This window comes from Sceloporus occidentalis, unplaced genomic scaffold, assembly GCF_023333645.1.
Source record: "Sceloporus occidentalis isolate IW3139 unplaced genomic scaffold, rSceOcc1.0.p SCAF_427, whole genome shotgun sequence".
NCBI lineage: Eukaryota > Metazoa > Chordata > Lepidosauria > Squamata > Phrynosomatidae > Sceloporus > Sceloporus occidentalis.
In genome coordinates, this window is record NW_028317407.1 from 168,800 (window position 1) to 181,088 (window position 12,289).

The 12,289-nt window shown below is 55.3% G+C and overlaps 2 protein-coding genes across 2 annotated transcripts; one reads left to right on the forward strand and one right to left on the reverse strand.

Moving 5' to 3' along the window:
- Positions 1 to 1,526: 1,526 nt before the first annotated feature.
- On the reverse strand, positions 1,527 to 4,383 carry LOC149272661 (proteasome subunit beta type-4-like). Its single transcript, XM_089506864.1, has 8 exons — positions 4,274 to 4,383; positions 3,444 to 3,650; positions 3,139 to 3,285; positions 2,980 to 3,061; positions 2,677 to 2,793; positions 2,432 to 2,520; positions 1,917 to 2,044; positions 1,527 to 1,726 (listed from the first exon to the last, which is right to left on the reverse strand). Exons 1-8 carry the CDS (start codon positions 4,381 to 4,383, stop codon positions 1,527 to 1,529), a joined length of 1,080 nt encoding a protein of 359 aa, XP_089362990.1.
- Positions 4,384 to 8,997: 4,614 nt separating this feature from the next.
- On the forward strand, positions 8,998 to 11,900 carry LOC149272662 (methanethiol oxidase-like). Its single transcript, XM_089506838.1, has 11 exons — positions 8,998 to 9,049; positions 9,123 to 9,235; positions 9,341 to 9,526; positions 9,923 to 10,043; positions 10,126 to 10,308; positions 10,382 to 10,563; positions 10,656 to 10,734; positions 10,849 to 10,970; positions 11,097 to 11,189; positions 11,344 to 11,462; positions 11,738 to 11,900. Exons 1-11 carry the CDS (start codon positions 9,043 to 9,045, stop codon positions 11,898 to 11,900), a joined length of 1,368 nt encoding a protein of 455 aa, XP_089362964.1. The 5' UTR covers positions 8,998 to 9,042.
- The last annotated feature ends 389 nt before the right edge of the window (positions 11,901 to 12,289 follow it).

Here is a 12,289-nt window from a genome sequence, read left to right on the forward strand (position 1 = left end):
GTACGCGGACCCGGACGCCCTGCAGCAGCTGTTCGAGGGGGAAAGCGACAACGAATCCTTCTACGGCTTCGAAGAAACCGATCTAGAACCCCTGTGAGCAGAGGCTGCCTCTGCCCCAAAGTGTGTGTTGCTATTGAATTAAAGCATTCCGTGCACCGCGCGTTCGAATCCACATTAGCAGCATTGGTTCCTTTTTTTTTTTTTTTTTTTTTTTTATTACATTTTTTTTTACCTGTGGTTACTCAGGCCTTTCATTGTTTTTTGTTTGTTTTTTTTTAACGTCCACCTTGAACCCCTGCGTGCGGCCGCATCATCGGCCCTGGCCACGTGCCTCCCCGGAGCGAGGATGCTTTTTCTTTTTGCCCCTGAATGGACGCATCGTGAATCTGGCTGACTATGCTACCGTATATCTTTCCGGTTTCCAACAGTTATCTCCGCTATTGGCTGGACGAGCGTTGGCGTTTCGAGTGAAGCCCCCAAATTTTATCTGAGAACTCCCCCCCCTTGCTACTTTTATCTATGCCGTTCTCTACTCGCCGGACCCGAACCCTCGCTGCTACGACTCAGGGTCGACGGGCTTTGGGGTCATCTCATTCTAGAGAGAGAGAGAGCGGTTCCTGGCCGTTAACACACCCTGACTTGCATGTTTTCTTCCGGAATCTTCATTACGGTTTTCCTCCCCGTGGAACCAGATCCGCAGGAAATCACAGGCCCGTTGGCCGCGTCTGAAAGATGGTGTGTATGGAGTCGCAACGCGGGATAAACCGCACCGCCTGGCTCTCTTTTTATCAGTTGAGATGTGAATTTTTTTTTATATACATAAATATATAAAACGTTACAACCTTCCGTGTGCGCTCCACTTTTTAACCGTTAACTGTTCTGCTATTTTACGTGAAGAGTGAAAAAAACACCTCCTGAAACTCCCTCTTCTACGACAATGAGTTTATTTCATTTCCCTTTTTTCCTATTTTTCTCCCCCCTTTTCAATAGTGACTCGTTGCTGTACCGACGATATGGTCCTCTGTAATATAGTCCCCGGCATACTGTGTACATTGCCATGGAAACCCCCTAAGATTCCTCACCTATATTTAAGAGTGTCTAAAGGTGTAAAAAATCCCTCCCCCCCCGGCCCGGGGGCCGTGACCCGGACCCCTGTGCTCCTGTATAATAGAACGGTATCCGGTCTTCATGCTGTTGTAGTGATTGGATAATAGGTGGGATTCCCAGATTTCTAATGCCTTTTTATTCCAATAAAAGCTCTAGTATTGAATAATTTCATCTCCAGTCTATTCCCTTTTCCGTCACGGTGCGAAGGTTCTAGAGCCGGACCGGGGCCGATGCCGGTCAGCGGAGTGCGGTGTGAGCCCCGGTGATACTGTGAGTTGCTGCGGCATGCGCGGCTTTGTATAAATGCCGGAAGCAGCGTGGTGTATGAATGAGCCCCGTTCACGGGTTGCGCGGGGGGCCGGTGAAGCCGCGGCTCCTCCGTCATAAGACACCGGATCGGTGGGGCCGCGGTGCAGTTGTTAGTTTTGCGCAGCTACGCCGGTTCTTGTTGGGGCCGGCGGTTTTATACGTGGTTCCGCTGCATTATACCGGACCGTTCTCTGCCAAGCGTTGGCGTCCTCGCGAGCTGCCGGTCGCCATACTGACCTCCAGGCTGTGTGGCAGTGGAGGCTGGGGATGGCCTCTCGTAGCCGCAGGATTCGTGGGGGTTGCTTGTACCCTGGTCGTGGAAATAGCCCCCCACCCTGGGCTATTCCATATACCGGCGCTGTACACGGCCTTCTACAGACAGCTGGCCTTGCTCTAATATTAGAAAGTAATTGCTGAAGTAGTTGTTTTCTGGCTTGGAGCCCGGCAGAGACCCAGGGTCCCCGCTACCCATGAGTCTTACACACAACACGCAGCTTTACAGCGCGATAGAGAGACGCGAGGCTGAAGCCGGCCAGAGCCGGACGCGACAACCGGCAGGCGAGACAACCGGCAATCCTTATCACGGGCGATGCGGGGCCCGTTATCCAGATTGGATGATAGCCACAGCCTTTAATGTATACATTGTACAGGTTTAGGGGCTAGGGAGACGGGCTCTGTATGAAAGTCGAGGGCCGATTTGGCTGAAAGTTGTTTCCCCATAACTTAAAATGCTGTTTTTCCAGCAGGGGCCTAGATTTACAGAAAAAAAAAAAAGCACTTTTACCCAAACGTACCCCAACGAGGCGTTACCACACGGCCTACAAAACCAACACGGCAACCTCGCTCGGTTTACAAAAACAGACCGCTTTATTCAAACAACAAACATAAGACAGATGAAGAGGAGACTTCTGTGCCGACGACTTCATTCAAACCCACTGCAAGAGAGAAGAGACGTGAGCGGAAATCCACGGTGCGAGACGGTCAGCTCGACAGAGACGTCCCTCCCAACCCTTACCTAACCAAATGCGCGATATCCCAGTTGGTCTCGGAAGAGACGGGTCCTTCGATCTCCACTCCGCTCTCCGTTACCGTGGCGATTTCATACTGCGAATAGAAAGCAGGCATCAGCACCGGAGCAACAACATGGCAACAACAGATCAAGTCACGGAGGCCTATGGACAATAAAAGACCGGCCCGGGGAGGGAACAGAATGAGAGACACACACCGGCAGGGCCCCCCCGCGGAGGTAAGGACACTTACTCGGTTGTAGGAGCGGGCGTCTCTGTAGTACAGCACTCTCATGCAGCGCTCCACGAGCTGCCGGGCCTCGTCCCTCGTCAGGTTAGGCTTGTTCTCCACGACGTCCCTCATCAGCGGCTGCGGCAGATGAAATGGACAGGATGAGAGCCGGGCATGCGGAGCCTCGCTTAGACTACAACCCTCTCCCCGGCGCTCTCCTAGATGCCGTCCTAATTATATTTATATATAAACAGTTATTCTGCAGCCGCGTACCGGACCGCCGATAGAAACATCAGCTACGTAATCCGGAGCCCTCGCACTCACCTGAGCCAGGTACGCGCCAAACCCCGTAGCAATCGTCGGCGCTTCGTAAGCCACGCCAAGTTTGTCTACGTATCCAAGGAAACTGCACAGAGAGACAGAACGTTACCACGCGAGCCGGCGACAATCACCGCGACGGGGCAGGATCTACTAAACACCCACCTCTCTCCATTATAGAGCCCACCGATGACCACCGTGTTCCACAGGGGGTTCATCTTACTCCTGCGATTGTACATGACGCGGGTCAGCCAGGAATGGACGGCCTTAGGGCTGTAGTTGTGACCGTCGCCCACCAGCTCCTCGTCGATTCTGAAAGACAGTAAACCGGCGGATCGTTGTTACAGAACACGCCGCTACTCCCGTGATGCCCCCGCGCACACGTGACGCCCCCACTACCTGCTCCCCTTTCTTCACGTGGCACTTCTTAACCGGGATCGCCGACGCCAGCCCGGATCAGCCGTACTTACACCATCTGGTCGATGACCTGCTTCAGGTACTGGTAGTCGGCGTAGTCGCCGGACGCGCCCAGCATGGTGCAGGAGTTGACTTTCATCAGACGGGAGATGTTCCGGAACCTGGCCAAAGAGCCGTAGGAGCCCAGCATGTCGGCTGCGATGATCACTCCTCCATCGAACTTCACGCCCAGCACAGAGGTGCCCGTTACCATCGGGTTCCTGCGCGGGGAGAGTAAACGGCGTCACCGCTACGTCTGAGCGCGTCGGTAAGTGAATGTAAAGCCCCTGCACGGCCCTCCAGTACACAATCCCATCAGCCACCAGTATACAATCCCATCAGCCTCCAGTATACAGACTGGAAATGAAAGTGAAACTTGGTGCCATCGGGATCCTGCCCGCCTGCGCTATAATGTAACCTACAGGGGCCCTTCATCTCCCCTCCATGTAGGCACAATTAGTGCCGGGGGCCCCTGAAACGCCCCGGTGTAATGGCAAACGTACCCCAAGCAACCAGTAGCCTTTTCTGGGGATGTATGTGCCCTTATAGGCGGCATTTAGGGTCATTCACCTATCGTGAATCCGGTGATAGCAATGGGGCTTTTGGACCCCAGAATATGACACAGAGGGGACCCCCTGGCAGAAATAGTTTAATAGTCCAAGTGCCCCTCTATTTGCCCTGGGGGTATCATTGCCCCCTCACACTGCCCTTACTGGGGGCTTCTAAGTATAAACCTCCAGGACCCCAGAACATCTCTTCCCGGCTGATATCCCGCCCAGAGCCAGTACCGAGGCCGTGAGCATCGAGGGGCCTTGTGACCAAATGAGCAGCCCCCTCCCCTTACATGGTGTGTCGGAGGGGTCCCTCTCCGGCCCCGGTCAGCTCCCCGGGGAAGGAGTGCAGTGCCCCCGGTGCCGGTCCGCCAGGAAACAATCTCATCCCGCTGCCCATCATCATGGCTCCTACAACAATGACAGTGCGGGGCTGGAAACCGGATGCAGACAGCACTTCCGGCGGAGGAGCCATCTTGTGACTGGCGAGTGGTTGAATTTGAGCCTCGCTGTGGCAACATGGCGGGAGGTTGCCAACCAGGAGCAAAAGGTGAAAGGGAGGGCACATACAGGGTCAATACAGTGAAATACAGTCGTTACTGAGGGGCAGGAGGGCAGTTTGTGTGTAAGTGGGGAGAGGAATTAATGTATGAGTGGAAAGAATTGTTTGGGGGTAATTCTGGGTACTTTGGGCAGTTTGCATACAGGAATGCCACACACTGAGGAGACCGGTAATAATAAATATTATTATCCTATATGAAGCACCAACATATTACGCAGCGCAGTACAATCTGTGTCACGCATTAACACACGGAGAGATACAGGGCAGTAATTCTGGGTCAGGGGCCGGGCGCTGTGTGTTATAGGCAGTAATTCCGGGTCAGGGGCCGCGCGCTGTGTGTTATAGGCGGTAATTCTGGGTCAGGGGCCGGGCGCTGTGTGTTATAGGCGATAATTCTGGGTCAGGGGCCGGGCGCGCTGTGTGTTATAGGCAGTAATTCTGGGTCAGGGGCCGGGCGCTGTGTGTTATAGGCGGTAATTCTGGGTCAGGGGCCGGGCGCTGTGTGTTATAGGCAGTAATTCTGGGTCAGGGGCCGGGCGCTGTGTGTTATAGGCGGTAATTCTGGGTCAGGGGCCAGGTGCGCTGTGTGTTATAGGCGGTAATTCTGGGTCAGGGGCCGGGTACGCTGTGTGTTGTAGGCAGTAATTCTGGATCAGGGGCCGGGTGCGCTGTGTGTTATAGGCAGTAATTCTGGGTCAGGGGCCAGGGGCGCTGTGTGTTATAGGCAGTAATTCTGGGACAGGGGCCGGGGGCGCTGTGTGTTATAGGCAGTAATTCTGGGTCAGGGGCCGGGAGCGCTGTGTGTTATAGGCAGTAATTCTGGGTCAGGGGCCGGGAGCGCTGTGTGTTATAGGCAGTAATTCTGGGTCAGGGGCCGGGCGCTGTGTGTTATAGGCAGTAATTCCGGGTCAGGGGCCGGGCGCTGTGTGTTATAGGCGGTAATTCTGGGTCAGGGGCCGGGCGCTGTGTGTTATAGGCGGTAATTCTGGGTCAGGGGCCGGGCGCTGTGTGTTATAGGCGGTAATTCCGGGTCAGGGGCCGGGAGCTGTGTGTTATAGGCGGTAATTCTGGGTCAGGGGCCGGGCGCTGTGTGTTATAGGCGGTAATTCTGGGTCAGGGGCCGGGCGCTGTGTGTTATAGGCGGTAATTCTGGGTCAGGGGCCGGGCGCTGTGTGTTATAGGCGGTAATTCTGGGTCAGGGGCCGGGAGCGCTGTGTGTTATAGGCGGTAATTCTGGGTCAGGGTCCGGGCGCTGTGTGTTATAGGCGGTAATTCTGGGTCAGGGGCCGGGCGCTGTGTGTTATAGGCGGCAATTCTGGGTCAGGGGCCGGGCGCTGTGTGTTATAGGCGGTAATTCTGGGTCAGGGGCCGGGCGCTGTGTGTTATAGGCGGTAATTCTGGGTCAGGGGCCGGGCGCTGTGTGTTATAGGCGGTAATTCTGGGTCAGGGACCGGGCACTGTGTGTTATAGGCAGTAATTCTGGGTCAGGGTCCGGGCGCTGTGTGTTATAGGCAGTAATTCTGGGTCAGGGGCCGGGCGCTGTGTGTTATAGGCAGTAATTCTGGGTCAGGGGCCGGGTACGCTGTGTGTTATAGGCAGTAATTCCGGGACAGGGGCCGGGCGCTGTGTGTTATAGGCAGTAATTCCGGGTCAGGGGCCGGGCGCTGTGTGTTATAGGCAGTAATTCCGGGTCAGGGGCCGGGCGCTGTGTGTTATAGGCAGTAATTCCGGGTCAGGGGCCGGGCGCTGTGTGTTATAGGCAGTAATTCTGGGTCAGGGGCCGGGCGCTGTGTGTTATAGGCGGTAATTCTGGGTCAGGGGCCGGGCGCTGTGTGTTATAGGCGGTAATTCTGGGTCAGGGGCCGGTCGCTGTGTGTTATAGGCGGTAATTCTGGGTCAGGGGCCGGGCGCTGTGTGTTATAGGCGGTAATTCTGGGTCAGGGGCCGGGCGCTGTGTGTTATAGGCGGTAATTCTGGGTCAGGGGCCGGGCGCTGTGTGTTATAGGCGGTAATTCTGGGTCAGGGGCCGGGCGCTGTGTGTTATAGGCGGTAATTCTGGGTCAGGGGCCGGGAGCGCTGTGTGTTATAGGCGGTAATTCTGGGTCAGGGGCCGGGCGCTGTGTGTTATAGGCGGTAATTCTGGGTCAGGGGCCGGGCGCTGTGTGTTATAGGCGGTAATTCTGGGTCAGGGGCCGGGCGCTGTGTGTTATAGGCGGTAATTCTGGGTCAGGGGCCGGGCGCTGTGTGTTATAGGCGGTAATTCTGGGTCAGGGGCCGGGCGCTGTGTGTTATAGGCGGTAATTCTGGGTCAGGGGCCGGGCGCTGTGTGTTATAGGCGGTAATTCTGGGTCAGGGGCCGGGCGCTGTGTGTTATAGGCGGTAATTCTGGGTCAGGGGCCGGGCGCTGTGTGTTATAGGCGGTAATTCTGGGTCAGGGGCCGGGCGCTGTGTGTTATAGGCGGTAATTCTGGGTCAGGGGCCGGGCGCTGTGTGTTATAGGCAGTAATTCTGGGTCAGGGGCCGGGCGCTGTGTGTTATAGGCGGTAATTCTGGGTCAGGGGCCGGGCGCTGTGTGTTATAGGCAGTAATTCTGGGTCAGGGGCCGGGCGCTGTGTGTTATAGGCAGTAATTCTGGGTCAGGGGCCGGGCGCTGTGTGTTATAGGCGGTAATTCTGGGTCAGGGGCCGGGCGCTGTGTGTTATAGGCGGTAATTCTGGGTCAGGGGCCGGGCGCTGTGTGTTATAGGCAGTAATTCTGGGTCAGGGGCCGGGCACTGTGTGTTATAGGCAGTAATTCTGGGTCAGCGTGGATTCCTTGCAGTTTATTTGGACTGAAAACATTTCCTGGTTCTAGAGATCTGGAGTTTCTGGGTAAGAGTTCCTTCACCCTGCGCATGCCATCCGGCTTCCTTCTACTCCCCCCTCTCTGTGTCCCCGGGGCCTCCCTTTTTCCTCGCCCCAGTGCCCTGCCCCTGTCCCTCCCCTCGCCCCAGTGCCCTGCCCCTGCCCCTCCCCCGGAGTATGTAAGGGACTCCTGCAGGGTTCAGAGTCTGGAGAACGGCAGAGACAGCCAGACCTGCAGAGCTTCGACATGGGTGAGAAACGAGGGGCACGGAATACACGGCGGGTGCCACGGAGAGCAATGTACAAGGGGTAGAGCTATACGGGGCCCTAGGGGGATAGATTTATACGGGGCCCTAGGGGAGTAGATTTATACGGGTCCCTAGGGGAGTAGATTTATACGGGTCCCTAGGGGAGTAGATTTATACGGGTCCCTAGGGGAGTAGATTTATTCAGGGCCCTAGGGGGATAGATTTATACGGGGCCCTAGGGGGATAGATTTATACGGGGCCCTAGGGGGATAGATTTATACGGGGCCCTAGGGGGATAGATCTATACGGGGCCGTAGGTGATATGTATATATAATGACACAATGCATATTGCAGCTAGATTAACCGGCTGTAATATGACATATGCCGTATAGGTTGCCCGTTTCCCGTATAGGTTGCCCGTTTCCCGTATAGGTTGCCCGTTTTCGCGTATAGGTTGTGTTTAATGTGCTGAATGCTGACCAAGGGTTTTTGGGATCAAGTGAGAACCTTTCCTGGGTTGTCAGGGCAACCTGCCGTGAAATCTTGCGTGTAATAGGCGCTTTTGCGTGGAATGAACCCAAAGTGCCCCGAATGAAGGAAATATTGTGACTGTTAGACGCGAGTCGGGTCGCCATCTGCAGAGATTCGCGTTCTCCATCTTTTGCGTCCTGCTTGTTGGTTTGTTGAGCCGACGCGTTTCGCTCCGCTGTTTGGGCCGGCGAGCGTGCTGTAAGGGGTCGCGTCCTCCTCCCCGCGTCGCCGGTGAACACGTAGCGGCCGCGTTCCAGAATATTTGCAATAAACACGATGACGGGGGCACTAAATCTGCCTCACTGCGCAATAAACATTCAAATTCCCATCGTATTCATAAAACCCCATAAACATTTCCCATAAATCCTCGTTTATTCGGCCCGCCGCCGGCCCCCGTTCATAAGCACGCGTGGTCGCTGTTTGCGTGATTGCGGTCGGTAAACGACGTGACCTGCCAGGCAAAGCCAAAAGTGTATTTGGTGTTTATTGTTCCAGCCAGGGAGGTATTGCTGCGGGCTTTAACCCTTCGCTGGCCTCTGGGGCGCATTCACGCCGCACGCCCTGCCTGTCCGCACTCTTATCAGTCTTGGCCAAGCTGCACTCCAGTGAATTCCCATCTCTTCCTGCTGCAGAGCTCAGTGTGTTCGGCGCTGCGCGTCCCGGGGCTGGCAGTTACGATTTCATGATCCTGTTACGTAACGCGGGTTCCTGCTGCCGCGCGCTGCCACCAGTACCTGCCTGTTTCCGCAGCTCGCTGCAGCTGCCTGCGCTTTCTGCCTGCGATCTCACATCGTTCCGCCTGCACTTATCTGACGCTCTGACTCTTCGTAGATAAACACGGATCATGCGGACCCGGATACAAGACCCCGCTGGACGCCATGAAAGGTGCGCGTTGTAGGAGTAGCTGCTTTTTTGACGCGGTTTGCATGGCGCCTGATTGTGGATTTTCCCCCCGCAGGTCCCAGGGAGCAAATAGTTTACCTGCCCTGCATCTATCGCTCCACCGGCATTAAGAAGCCCGACTACTTGGCCACCGTGGACGTGGACCCCAAATCCCCAACCTACTCCCAGGTAAGAGCTGCCCGGTCCCTGTGACCCGCTGCGTACCTTGCGGCAATCTGAGAACAAGCATAAGACCCCTGCCCTCCAATCTGATGGAGCTTCTCCATGTTGCAGGTGATCCACCGCCTGCCGATGCCCAATCTCAATGACGAGCTGCACCACTCTGGCTGGAACACGTGCAGCAGTTGCTATGGGGACTGCACCAAGACCAGGAACCGCCTGATCCTGCCCTCCCTCCACTCCTCCCGCGTCTACGTGGTGGACGTCGGCACGGACCCGCGAGCTCCTCGCATCCACAAGGTCTGTCAATGTCCATCAATTTAAAAAAAGTGCTGACCCCCGAGGAGCGTTATCACAACCTGGAGAGCGCAGGGTCCATGTGACAAAAGCTGCCGACATTATAAATGAGCAGCGTGTTCCGTGCAGTCCTTTAGTTGATCAGTGCCTCCTGCCACAGGGACGCCTCATTCATGGTGTCCAGGGACGGCTTTAAAATGGCTTGAGAGGCTAATTTGGGTTAAACGCAGGCAGTTCCACTGATCCAGCTCTAGGGTACTTTGACATAGTGGGGGGCTGAGCGATATACGCCCATATAGTGTGACGGGACCCCCGATATTTATATTGCGGATTGTCCTGATGATCCAGCGTCAGGCGAAAGGTCCCTTCTGAGGCTTGGTGTCCTTCTCTCCTCCACAGGTGGTGGAACCAGAAGAAATATTCCAGAAAACCGGCCTGGCGGGTCTGCACACCTCCCACTGTCTCGGCTGCGGGGACATCATGATCAGCACCTTGGGAGACCCCGAAGGAAATGGCAAAGGTGCCGATATCTCCTCGACCTCCCTGAGACGCCAGGTCACCGGGCAGCACCGGTACTAACCAACTCTCAATATTACCTGCAGGGGGCTTCGTGTTACTGGACGCGGAGACTTTTAAAGTGAAAGGGAACTGGGAAGTGGAGGGCCAAGCTGCACCGTACGGCTACGACTTCTGGTACCAGCCGCGGCACAACGTGATGATTAGCACCGAGTGGGGAGCCCCAAAAGCCATTAACCGCGGCTTCAAGATTGAAGATGTGGCTGCCGGTAGGAGCGGACAGGGTCACCCATGTTGGTTTTTGGCATACATGTGACTGCGATAACATGCGTACGTTTGCAGGTCTGTACGGACGTCATATTCATATATGGGACTGGACCAAACACACGCGCATCCAGTCCATAGATCTGGGGGAGGAGGGCCAGATCCCCCTGGAGGTGCGCTTCCTGCACAATCCGGATGCCGACCAGGGATTTGTTGGGTGCGCTTTAGGCTCCTCCGTGTTTCGTTTCTACAAGAAGCAGGTAAAGGGTTAAATGGCGGTTGCAGAGCAGCGACATTAACACGGAGAAGGATCTTGTAGGTCATCGGCTTTTGTGGCATCTTCTCCCTTCAGGACGGCACGTGGGCAGCAGACAAGGTGATCCAGGTGCCGAGTAAGAAGGTGGAAGGCTGGGCCTTGCCCGATATGCCAGGTGGGTGACACCGTCGTGCGTTTCACATCTTGTCGGGGGGTAGCTCCCCAGGGCTGATGGGTAACAGAAGCCCCACTTTCTGTTCTTTGATGATACTTTCTTTGCCTCTCAAAGGTCTCATCACTGACATCCTGATCTCCCTGGACGACCGCTTCCTGTACTTCAGTAACTGGCTGCACGGTGACATCAGGCAGTATGACATCACAGACCCCCGGTGCCCCAAACTGGTGGGGCAGGTGAGTGGGGGGGGGGAATGCTGTTTGAGATATTAAAAGAACCCAAACAGGTGAAAAAAAACCAAATGAAAATAGCCTTATTTCACATGATAGTGTCGATGATGTCGGCTCTCTCCCTCTTGCCAGGTGTTTCTGGGGGGCAGCATCCAGAAAGGGGGCACAGTGACCGTCACAAAGGATGAGGAGCTGAGTGAGCAGCCTGAACAGGTGGTGGTAAAGGTGAGAGCCTCTCGTTCCTCCTCGGTGAGACCTCTGCACTCCCAGCCGCATCTCTTCATTAAATGAGCCTCCTTCTAGGCACCCCGCATCTCATGTTTTAAAGCTGCATCTTAGTGCGCCCAGTAATGTCTTCCCCCTTGTGTGTTCATTTCAGGGAAGGAAAATTCCTGGCGGGGCACAGATGATCCAGCTCAGCCTGGATGGAAAGAGACTTTATGTGACCACCTCACTATACAGCATCTGGGACAAGCAGTTCTACCCCGACATGATCAAGTAAGAGCCAGAGGGGAAATGTGTGCCACTGCGTGTTGGAAGGGGTCTTATTGATATGAGTATGATGGCCCCCTTCATGCCTTCCGTGCCCTGCTTTGGGTGACGATGCCGCTCTCGCGTTCTGCATTTGTTCCAGGGAGGGCTCTGTGATGATGCAGATTGATGTGTCCCCTTCCTGCCCTCCGTGCCCCCTCCCTGCCTCATCTCTGTCCCCTCCGTGCCCCCTCTCTGTGCCCTCCCTGGGGTGCCGCTCTCACATTCTGCTCTTGTTCCAGGGAGGGCTCTGTGATGATGCAGATTGATGTGGACACAGAGAAGGGAGGACTGAAGTTGAATAAAAATTTCCTGGTGGATTTTGGGAAGGAGCCGGATGGCCCCGTGCTGGCGCACGAGATCAGATACCCGGGAGGTGACACCACTTCTGACATTTGGATCTAAAGGCCCCAGAAACGGCAGCGGTGCAGCCTCCCGTGTCCGATAATCGCTCACCATGCAACAGAAACTGAAAGATGATTCTCACCGACTGTGCCTCTCGTAGCCTTTCCAACGGCGCAGAACCCCGCCATGCCGACACCGCCAATCATAACACGTGCTGGCAGCGCAGCACATGCGTGTTCCTTGCACGCTAGCCGCTCTTTCTAGTCTGCTTCCTTTATGCTAAGAACCTCAAATTATTTTTCATATAATCCGTCGATGTGGGGATAAAATAAATGCATCTCTATATTTTTACTGCGAATAAACGTCTGGGCAGATCTGATTTCCGTGTCTCTCGTATGACCGTTTGGGGATAAAGCTTCTCTCGCCTGTATCCCTCCACGTTGTGAATG

Coding starts and splice junctions, on each gene's coding strand:
- LOC149272661 (XM_089506864.1), bottom strand. CDS start 4,383: ATGATGGGCAGCGGGATGAGATTGTTTCCTGGCGGACCGGCACCGGGG. Junction 2,794..2,979: donor TTGGCGCGTACCTGGCTCAG/GTGAGTGCGAGG, acceptor CATCTGCCGCAG/CCGCTGATGAGGGACGTCGT. Junction 2,521..2,676: donor ACGCCCGCTCCTACAACCGA/GTAAGTGTCCTT, acceptor TTCTATTCGCAG/TATGAAATCGCCACGGTAAC.
- LOC149272662 (XM_089506838.1), top strand. Junction 9,236..9,340: donor AATCCCCAACCTACTCCCAG/GTAAGAGCTGCC, acceptor TCCATGTTGCAG/GTGATCCACCGCCTGCCGAT. Junction 10,309..10,381: donor GATTGAAGATGTGGCTGCCG/GTAGGAGCGGAC, acceptor GTACGTTTGCAG/GTCTGTACGGACGTCATATT.